The sequence below is a fragment of the Mytilus trossulus genome, chromosome 7, assembly GCF_036588685.1.
Source record: "Mytilus trossulus isolate FHL-02 chromosome 7, PNRI_Mtr1.1.1.hap1, whole genome shotgun sequence".
Classification (NCBI taxonomy): Eukaryota; Metazoa; Mollusca; class Bivalvia; order Mytilida; family Mytilidae; genus Mytilus; species Mytilus trossulus.
In genome coordinates this window covers 13034649-13046711 of record NC_086379.1, presented here as the reverse complement: position 1 = coordinate 13046711, position 12063 = coordinate 13034649, and the positions used below count along the sequence as shown (strand labels likewise).

The window sequence follows — 12063 nt, the reverse complement described above, 5'->3', positions numbered from 1 at the left end:
CATTAATCATCAATTAAATCTACTTTTGCTTTTGAATATCTCTCACCAAATACTTATTCTTGAATTAAAATTTATGAATTTATTCGTAGTCTTGATATAATATAAAATGTATCATGCCGAATTCAAAGTTGATCACATCAAGTTCTTTAACATTTAAAAGGTTTGTTCTAAGCAAGTAGAAAAAGGGAAAGTGGTTAATATGAAATATTGGAGAGAAAAACAAGAAATAGAATCAGACCTTTCTCAATAAAAAGTTTCATTTTGTGACTTGTAGCTGATCGTTCAATATCAATATACAGAAAAGATTAAGTTCGACGCGTAGTTTACCCTTAAAGCGACACATATTACACAGAACTGAATATATTGATGTAGTGTATATACATTTTATTGTAATGGAACCGTACAGTAACAATATCATAAAATTGTATCTGACATATCGAATCAGTTAACATTTTAATATAGTCCTATTGTTAAAGTCATTTTTGTAATCTCCTGGTATAAACTACACAATTAATTTTAGATATACAAAGAGTAAGTCGTCAAGTAGAAAGGGAAAGGTATTAAAAGTGTTCAATGCAAAATATCATTTAACAAGACAAACTCTTCATGTGTCATCTTATGAAAAGCCTAGATAAATGACAAATGTTTTATAATCAATTTTACATTAATATTCCCGTCAGATTTGCTCGCTGATACTTTATTTTCTCAATGGGTAATCTTTGAAGTATTTCAGGTTGACAAATCGTACAAAGTGTTCATAAAGAACGGCATTCCATTTCATAAACATAATTGACATCAACCTATCTGTGAAATTGACACCCAGCCAGTGTGATTTATTTAACGAAATTTTCCTTTTTGTTGGTTTATCTCAACATACAGCAAAGTTAAATTAACATTAAATGAGAAATCAGATAGAACTTAATGATGGTTTGAGCCATTGACGAATACTTCCCTCTGGTGGCACAACCTAGTACAACAATGTAGTCTTTAGGCAATCATTATCGAGACAAATATGTTTTATATAAAGCTTTAAATGAACGTTTCATTAAAATTCAAGACAGTTGTAAAATTCTGATGTTCTATTATAACTTAAGAACCTGTATCGGTCACCTTGCATATTTGCATAAAATTGAGACAACTCATTTCTGTTACGTGATAAATGTAATACTCTACATTTTTCGTGCTATTCATTTCTCAAATGTTTATGCTGCAAACAATTTTTCATTGTTCAATAGAGTTTGAACATGTAAAATGGTTAAACATTAAACTCATCATACTAAATTTAGTATATACGCCAGACGCGAGTTTCGTCTACAAAAAACTCATCAGTGACGCTCGAAACCAAAAAAGTAAAAAAGGCCAAATAAAGTACGAAGTTGAAGAGCATTGAGGAACAAAATTCCTAAAAGTTTTGCCAAATACAGATAAAGTGGCATCAAGTCTAGTAAGAGTCTAAACCATTTGGTCAACATTAGCGGAAGGGGTAATGCTTTACTTTCTAATCATATTTACCCTGTCAGATTTTTTTCTTGTTTAAAAAGTTTTCAATATCCTAGATAATCCTATGTTTTAATTTCGCAATTGTTGCCCTGATGATCAGTAGATTATATTACTCAATTGTAAACATAAATATCATAAGAATAGTTTTGGGTTAAGTTTAGTTCCGATTGTCCATGAAAGGGTATAGGAGAATTTTGAAAAAGTCAATGAAAAACGGACGTTAAGTGATGGCATATTTCACACTGACCCTTTTTGGACGGTGACTTAAAACGAGTTATTACGTTATAAACGCTGATTTGTATTCCTGACCTCTATTCTTCAAACATCATCTATTTTATCAATAAATTTGCTATGACATTCACGTGAACCACTAACACTAGTATTTAAAATAAAAGTGGAATATTAATCCAGATTATAATATTTGTGATTTATGAATCAAATTTATAAACGTTGCATGTAAAGAATTTACGAAAAGTCACTCACCTATTCCTATAAAAAGGTTTCTATACAACTTTGCAGATTTATTGAACTCCTTGTGGACATACTTTGTCTTACCACCATATCCATAATGACCAGACGTCTAGTAGTGGTCTAGTATTTAAGCCAAAAAGGTCACAATGATGAGCCCAGGATCGTGTATTATTTAACCTTACATCCACTCCGTCAACCATGCGTAAATTTTTATTCATAACCATGCCTTCGTTGAACTGCTAACGTTTTCGATATGTATTTTCTTTTACAGCATCAGTTTAGTTTCAATGTCAATTGTCCATCTGATATTTTTAAGATATTTTTCAATTTTGAAAGTTAAATACACTTTGTACTCGATATTACATTATAAACACTGACTAATTATAAAGAGTACACATAATGATATGATAATCTTGTTAATAACCGATCTCCCATCTTTTGACGATTCTATTATCCTGATAGTTGTTTTGTGTGTCTGTTAGAACATTCAGAGCACCTGATATCACCCCCAATGCACAGTCTTTAGTTTGAGTTGTTTTCGTGTTTTCAAATGACAAAATCAAAAGCTCAAACACATCAACAAATGATAACAACTGTCACATTCCTGACAACTGTCATATATAGATATAGGAAGATGCATTTTCTTATGTAGAAACTTGTGGATTAAACCTGGTTTTATAGCTTGCTAAACCTCTCACTTGTATGGCAGTCGCATAAACATTCCATTTTATTGATAACTATGTGTCTAAGTTTGACTCATTTGTATATTGAAGGCCATGAGCTAAACTATACACTGCTTGTCTGAGTATCAAAGGGTGAAACCTCACCTTGCACAGGACCTTGAGGCAATAGAATAATAACTTAAAATGTACAGATGGACATTTATTCATCTATTTAAACTTAAAAACCATAGGCATAAACAATACCAATATATATATATAATTGTTTTGACACATTAGTCAAATATTTGACTGTGATAGTGCTTGTGTAAATTTTTAAAATGTAGCAGCAGTTTTGACACAAGGGTAAATGTTTACGAGAATAAAACAATACAATTTTTACTTCAGCACACATAGAAACCTAGCTTTGGGATATTCAAGAACTACATCTATGGGAAATTTCAACAACAAAAAAAGTGAAAACTCTCATGACATTTCACAAAAGTTTGTTAAAAGAACAAAATTAAATTAAAACGTACTATAAACTATAATTATATCTGTGTTGAGTTTTTCTAGCAAATAATGTGCAAATTCAACAAAATACACCGCACATAAATTACTATTGAAAGTTAATCATTGAAAAGAGATCATCTTGTCATCTATTACTATTACCCTTTAAGGATACAATTAAACCATGTCCCAGGTTTTTTTTAAAGAGGTTCATGATCAATAACAAAAATATATTTCTGTTGAATTATAAAATATATTTTCAATGGTAAATTTATATCACTTGTGATGTTTCAAATTTGCAGTGTTAAAATTATGATAATTTTCAGTTGAAATAACACAATGCCATGCTATACAAACTTAAAAATGATGTTTCTGAAAAAAGATATGTCAACTGTTAAATGTGTTAATACATTTGATGGCAGTGTCTAAGTGAATTAAAAAAAATAAAAAGATGATAAAGTAAAAAAGAGAAACAACAGATAATTAAATATACTTATAGCTACTTTTTATGTGAACAAAATCTATAAACATAACAAACTACTTCTTATTCAATTTAGGCAGAATTTAGTTTTAAACTGTAAACTATAACATAAAATTAATATTGTAACAAGAATATGAGCAAATAAATATTATAAAAAGACAATAGTATAAAATAGACATAACACAGTACACAATAAGTTATTTATAGTGAATTATAATAAACAAATTGACTGAAAGACTAGGGAACAAACCATTTGATTCAATGGAAAATGAGCAATGACTTGAAAGTGTATGTGAAAATGTAGAAACTTTTCATACATGCATAATTAAAAGATGTAAATTTGTATACTGAATACACTTCATGTAATACAAGACCAAACTTTAGAAATTTTTTTTATCAAAAATTTTATATAATTTCAATAATTTGCCAATTTATGTATCGATTTAACTAGTGGTTAAATCTAAATTGGTAACCCATTACCACATAATGTGGGGTTTGCTGATTGAAAACACAAAAAAAATAATTAATGTTTAATAATTATGCAATACCATTCAATTAATTCTATGAGGAGAAGTCAAGTACTCATAATGTACTTTGAAACTCCTACATTATAGACTCCAATCTTCAATATCATAGCTGTTACACATGACATATTGAAATCAAAGAGAACAATTCTTTAATTACCTGAAATGTACTGGTCTCTTTTTTGTCATTGATCAAAAGTAACAGAAATTAATTCAAATTATTGTGCAATTAAATAAATGTTTATTCACATTCTTAATATTAAACAGACAAGAACAAAAAAATGAGTTATAAAAGGAAATAAAACTTAAAAATAATAATTCTACCTTGCACATTTACTTTAACACTTCAGCAGCAAATATTGGGGAAGACACTTATAAATTGGTTCAAGATTTTTAAACCAAATTTTCTATCTTGCATTTCAACAACATGGCAGTTTCATCAGTTCACTACTATATAATTTAGAAATATGTTAGCAAATGATGTCTACTTTATTTGGTTAAATATCATGATTCTCCATCATGCCATTCTTATTTCCATTCTTTATAATAAAAACAACTAAGCCAAAGAATGGCCATATTCAACAAACACATTAAAGACAATAGGGAAAAATATTGATAATTTATCAAAATCTTACAATTTTATATAAAAATTCCTATAAAAGTTCTCAATTCCTTTATACCCCTTTTCTCTTTTTTGCTTGTTGCTCTTCTATGGTCCAATTGTTGAATAACAATAATGTGAAATAGGATGTAAATAGCACATGATTATCATTGTTTTCTAATGATATAATCAACTTTTAACACATATTATAACATACAGTGAAATATATATTAACTGAACTATACTGGTTCCAATGACAAATTAGTTTGATTTAAGCAAGTTGAATTACTAAAGACTATGCCTAATACTGCTGATTCATTAATATTGTTGGATACTAATTTTCGTGGATTTCCTTGGCACAGAGGAACTACCAATTCAAATGTTCAAAGGATTACTATTCTTTTAAAGGAATATTTGCAGACATTGCCAAAACCACGAAATTGAATATCCACGAAAAGTTTTCCTATATCCACAAATTGGTACCCACGAAAATAAATGAATCCACATTTGTCCTACAAGAGTTTGGTCTGAACAGGTGTTTTTGCTTGGTATGCATGTGCAGGGTTCAGTTTAAACATTGTTTTTTTTATTTGCAAAGGTTTCAGTTAAAATTAGTTTCACTGTAAAACAAGAATCTATGAGAATAATCCACATGAAAATTCAATATGGTTTAAAAATTATGACACTTTGATACCCCCAAACACCTGGGTAAATCTCTGTTCCAATTCCTTTTTATCAATTCATCAAAAATTAAATTTTAATTTGATCATTAAATACTACAACAATAGAAATTAGATGTCTGTTTAAACTGTCCATTCTCAATACCTAACAAAGTAAACAAAGCCTAAAAATGCCGTCAGACTCCAGGGGTATGAAATTCTATTCCTAACACCAGTTGTAAGATTCAATTAAATGAACAATTATGGAAATTGAGAATGATATTTTTCAATTTGTTCAAATCATTTTTTCATATCAACGTTTTGCATCGTAAAACTTTTACTTCTGATTTGAGATTATATTGGATGAAATTAAAGGTATATGAAAAGAAAATCATTATCATAACAAATATACCGTTACCTAACACGTACAAGAGTTAGGTTTTTGTAAAGCGTTTACTGCAATCTTCAATCTATTTTGAGGCACTTAAGAAAGGCCAACTATTCTAACCTACATTTCTTTTGGTCTTTTCAATTATTTATAAACATAATTGTATGAAAAAATAAGACGCACATTGCATTAGAAAAAAACTCTTGGTTTTGTAAATACACTTTACTTGGTTCATTAAAGATTACTATTATTTGATATGCATTAGAGGGCAGTGGCTTTTTTCAGCAATGTTACCCATTCATGTGTACCCCTCAGACAACAGAAAAGTAGATGTACATTAAGGGACAACTGAAATTATAGTAAACTATATATACATTCAATGCCTCATATTAGCTTCAAAAACAATCATTCACTAAAAAAGATCACATGATCATACATCCACAAATGTCACATGATCACATACAACAATGATTACATGATAATACATCAACAAATATGGCATGATAATACATCAACAATGATCACATGATAATACATCAACAAATATCACATGATAATACATCAACAATGATCACATGACAATACATCAACAAGGTTCAAATGACCATACATCAACAAATGTCACATGATCACATACAACAATGATCACATGATCATACATCAACAATGATCACATGATCATACATCAACAAGGTTCAAATAACCATACATCAACAAAGATCATATGACCATTCCATCCTTTAACAAACATCACAAATCCTAACATTAATAAAAGTAAGTCATGTGATTTTTATGATCACATGACAATATATGCTGTTTATAATCATATGACAGCTGATGGTCATAGACAATACACAGGAACAAAGATGCAAAAGCAGTTTTTTTAAGTACCACTGATTAAAACAATATCTCAATATACTTCAGCAGTAGAACTGTCAGTTACGTTTCCTACACGTAACAATCGTACATGTTCCCTCTCGTGTTCCTCTAACTGGTACTTGTCTTCCTTTAGATATTGACGGTGTTTCTGTAACTTGATGTAAGATTCTTCTCTTTCTGCATGAGCCTGTAAATAAAATAAAATATGAAAATAAGTCAATAACAAGAATCATTGTATCATAGTACAGCATGCAAAGCTTGGGCTATCTTAGGTCCATGTTTATAAAGGTGTAAAATTGGGGTCAAATGGTAATTGGTTATACACCTCACATAATGAACGTGTGTTTTAAGTTGAAATGACCAAAGCTTCAAAGTAAACTTCCCTAACCAAAAATTTTAACCTGATCCGAATTGACAGACAAACAGAAGGACATCATGATGGACAGACAAACAACAGGACAGACTAAAAGACCTGTAAACATAAATCCTTTTAACTATAATAGACTGGGCATAAACATTTAACTTAGTGGTACAAAATTACACTGTATGGGTATTGGTAACAAACCTTAACAAGAAACTACAACAAAATGTCAATTTAATGGCCCTTGATAATATACAATTTATAAAGCTGAAATACACAAGTTTTTCTAATTTTCCCATAACCATGGATACAATGTTCCCAGGGCATAGACAGACCATAAAGAATCAAGAAAATATCAAGATAAATGTTCCCATAACTTAAAACCCCATATATTCTCCTAAGAACTATGTATAAAACATTCCCCTGAAGACTTTTTTCATTTTACAAATTGCGTTGGCTTCACCTATATGTACACAGCAAAAAACTGGCAAATTTCTCTTCTAAATATTAAAACAAAATTACAAAATTGTTTCAGTGCTATTGGACACACATATGACTCTATATTGATATTAATGCTGAAAACATAGATTCTTAGAAGATTTTAGATCTATAGTCATCAGATTCAAGCAGTTTCATCTCAGAAATTTCTACATGAATTGCAAATCTTTTTTACACTATACAATTGACTACTTTCCAGAAAAGTCAATAACAGTTTAGATAACATAGCTGCAGTTCCTTAAATAATTCATATTTCATTTCAACTTAAATCAATTCAAATAGACAATTGGCACTGTCTGCAGTATTTTCAGCCCCAATCATCATTAAAAAAGTACTAACAAAATATCTATTTAGTGATGCATTAAATATGTGTTCTCAATGCCAAATTTTTGGAAAATCAAACAAACAAGAAAAGAAGTGAAGACATTTAAAGTTCGATGAAGCATGAACATGTCTCAATGCCAAATTTTTGGAAAATCAAACAAATGAGAAAATACATAAAGACAAAACAAGTTTAATCAAGCATGAACATATAATCATATTCATAAACAAAAGTATAACACAATTAAAGATCCTAACATTCAGACAAAAATCATGAAATATAACCAAGATCTGGCACAGTCATATAAATCTATCCTTGACCCTACAAATGCAGTGCAAAGCAATGCAAAATTTCATGTTAGAAAATTAGCTTTATCAAGAAGGATAAAATCATTTTATAAGCGACCTTTATATTTGATTTAGAGGTCACAACCATTATAAAATTGTTGTTACTATGATCTATACAAGTACCTGACCCTTTTTGTCTTATTTATAATACCATAATTGGCTAAACAGAATTTATGTCGATTTTTATCTCTCCTATTTAGAAATGTTAAACTCTACTATAAATCTCTATCAAAGCAAGTAGAAGGATTCTATTATCATACCTTATTTATTCTAATTATTGTCCAATTATAATGAAACTTGGGGGCCTTGAAGAATGGAGAACAATTTTTAAACTTCAGAGACCTAAAGCAATCTTTGAGAATAAGTTATTAGATACTGGTCTAGTGTAAAGTGGGTTTCTTAAACTGATAGTGTTTTATTCCTAAGCAAGCATGCAATATTTGTCACTAGATATTAGGCAGTAATTTATCAATATAGGGAATTTTTGAATTAATGAAGAGTAAGATTGTTCTAGAAACTTTATCAGTACTCTTTCAGTTTCAGATTTCTTCTCTTTCAAGACCTTGATCCAGACAATTTTAAAAGTGTGTGTGGTGTGTGTCTCGGGGGAGGGCTGTATTTAGTTTGCAACTTGAAAACTAGGTTCAAGCATTGTTTGTGTTGATTTTTACATTATTAAGACAAAAAAATCCAAATGGGGTTTGCCAATTTATTTTGGAAAAGTGCAATATGATGTGCCAATATCTTCTGGTTGATCATCATCTAGAACATCTACAGAATGTGTCAAGCTTGTGGTCGTAGAACCCTCCTGCAGATTGTGACAAATGGGGATCATGTGACAAACTTGATAATGTTCATGGAACCCTCCTGCAGATTGTGATAAATGGTGAATTTGTATTAATGACAAGTAATAACTGATCATTACCCTGTTATGTAGGCTGATAATATCTACTAATGTAACAAATTGTTAACACTGTAACCTAATTGTATCAGACAGATTAAATCAATTGTAACTAAATAATTATAAAGAAAAATATTACATGAATTTCTTCAGGTCAGAACATTGTGTAAGCTAGATGCCTTAAAAAGATATTTAACTTATACTTTAATTTGGAGGTTTCATTTAGGGTTCAATTTTCTGAATAAATTAAGTAAAAACAAAAGAAAATAGTAAATTAAAAACATGTGTGACTAGGGTTGCTAGGTTTTTTGGAAGTTGTAGTTAAGTTATTTTTTCTTTCATTGTTTATACATGTTATAAGTAGAACATAAAGTTAAATGTCAAACTAGTTCTATTTTTTTCTGTAGAAAATTTTATTGATAATCAATAAATAAATTGTTTGCAATTTTTTTTTTTTAGGAGATGTTTTTAAAAAATTTAACAGCAACAAAGGAAAATTTACTCTTGTGGTCTTCTTTTCCACAACAACTACTGAAAAATGCATCTGTTTTCTTAATAAGCCACATTTGAATTTGAATACAAAGATTTTGTGTTCCCTCCATGTTATATTGCTTTAAAAGTACATAATATCCTACATGTATGTATTTGACAATAAATCTCTGTTTTCCCTAGATAACTAACCCTGTTGGATTATTTACCGAGGACTAAAGTCAAGATGACAGGCTAGATGACACAGATTTAAGACCTTAAATCCAAAACAAACATTGACTTTCACTTATGGTATGAGAGGTCAATAAAATCAACATTTACATTTTTATTTGTAAAGTTCAAAAGATAAATTGAACTTCAGCCAGTATCAACTTTAATCCAGTTTTTATAAGATCATCTTTTAATTTCTTGTTCTTAATTTTCTGACTCAAAAGCAATATTTACATAGTCTTTGTTGCACATTGATAAAAATATGTGCAATTCTAATATAGATAAAGCAGATATCTAAAGGTTAATTCCCATTTAAAATGTTTTATTCCAAAAGTTTTGATATTTATCGTGAATTTTAAAATTACCCTACATTTCATTATTTTGTCTTTTAAAAAATCAACAATGATAAAGGTATAAAAGAAATAGATTGATTAGGACCTGTTAAATACAGGAAAACATATCTTATCAATTAAGAAAAAAATTCATACATCTTCAAAAATTTGATCAAGATTTAAATTGTATAACTAGGAAAAGCAAACTGATGTCAAGTACTTTAGCTTCTGCTCCTGTATTTTGGTGGCAACCATCACTTCTGATCGTTCTGCTACTTTTGGTCAAACTACTGAACCCTAATTTACAAGGAATTTATAAAAATAAAATATTCACAACAAGAATGTGTCCTCAGTACACGAATACCCCACTCGCACTATCATTTTCTATGTTCAGTGGACCGTGAAATTGGGGTAAAATCTCTAATTTGGCATTAAAATTAGAAAGATCATATCATAGGGAACATGTGTACCAAGTTTGAAGTCGTTTGGACTTCAACTTCATCAAAAACTACCTTGACCAAAAACTTTAACCTGAAGCAGGACAGACGGACGAACGGACGCACAGACCAGAAAACATAATGCCCCTCTACTATCGTAGGTGGGGCATAAAAAAAAGTGGCTGCTGAACTTTCTGAACTTTACCACCAAGGAAAAGAAGAAACACCAACAATGCAACACTGAATCTATACACTGCTCAACTTTGTATTATTAAAGAAAGATGTTCTGACTACTTTGACTACTGTTTTAATGGATTTGAATGTGGTAACTTTCATCTTGTCTGATTCACCTTTGACCTTGATCATCTTAAACTCATGCCTTTCATAGTTCAAAAGAAATATCAAAGTTAAAAAATCATAATTATAAGGTTACATACATACAACAAACTTTTTAAAATCCAGACTTAATTTTCTAACCTTTTATGATATGAGTCGGACAAGGACTCAATTGTTTCATGAACAAAACTTGACCTCTTAGCAGACAAAATACAATACCTACCCTTTTCTCAATGTCACCAAAAAATTATTTTTTTTATAACAAAACAACCCCCAAAATAGTATTTTCTACCTTTTCCTTTTCAAGTAAGATTTAAAATCAAAAGAAATAATTGATCAAAACTTGTAAAGAACAATGGCCGTAGAGATCATTATCTGGACAGTACAGACATAAATTACTGGAGATTAACTGTATGTCATACACAACGGTGGTGGTCTAAATAATGTGACCTGCAGAGAGGCCCTTGAGGGAAATTAAATATTTTGTTATCACTTTATTTAGAATTTCAAACATATCAACATTGTGAACAAATGCCTAATAAATAAATGCATTACCATTTACCAATCTAACTACTTGGAAACTTTTGTACTTTCTAGCCATTCTTTACTAGAGAACAATGAAATCACATGTAAAATTGAGAATTGTCAAAGAGACAACAACCCAACCAAAGAGCAGACAACAGCCAAAGGCCATCATTAAGTCTTCAAAGCAGCGAGAAATTCAAGAATCTGGGGATGGTCTCAGCTGGCCCCTATATTAAATTGTGTACTAGTTCAGTAAAAAAAAGAAAGTACTGAATTTGAGAACATTTTGTGTAAAGGGTGTCAAACATCATTCTAGCCTTCCAGTTTGCTTCTATCTAAGACTGATATTATCATGATTATGTGAATACTTAATTACCAATTCAATTTCCTTAAAAATGATTCTCTAACTTACTAATTACCAAATGACCTTCAAAATAAAATTAGCTATGGAATCAGGATTGTTTTTTAGAGTTCTATCTTTTAAAACCTATCTGACCAGTTGATTCCCTTGTTAGGTGCCTTATATTTAAAATTCATTCATAAAAATAATCTAACAATTTGTCTGTGAATGGTGACAACTGTTAACAAGCAAAATCAGATGAAAAGATAAATTAACAAGAATTTATTGAATGG

At 29.8% G+C, this 12063-nt stretch overlaps 1 protein-coding gene across 2 annotated transcripts in view; it reads right to left on the bottom strand.

The window, feature by feature from the left end:
• Positions 1–2838: 2838 nt before the first annotated feature.
• The window catches only part of LOC134724653 (calponin homology domain-containing protein DDB_G0272472-like), a 41619-nt gene continuing 32394 nt past the window's right edge, over positions 2839–12063 (bottom strand). For both annotated transcript variants that reach the window (XM_063587804.1, XM_063587803.1), the window contains one exon: positions 2839–6859. In XM_063587804.1, coding sequence (XP_063443874.1) covers positions 6704–6859 — 156 coding nt within the window. In that variant the 3' untranslated portion in view covers positions 2839–6703. The remainder of the gene's footprint in view (positions 6860–12063) is intronic.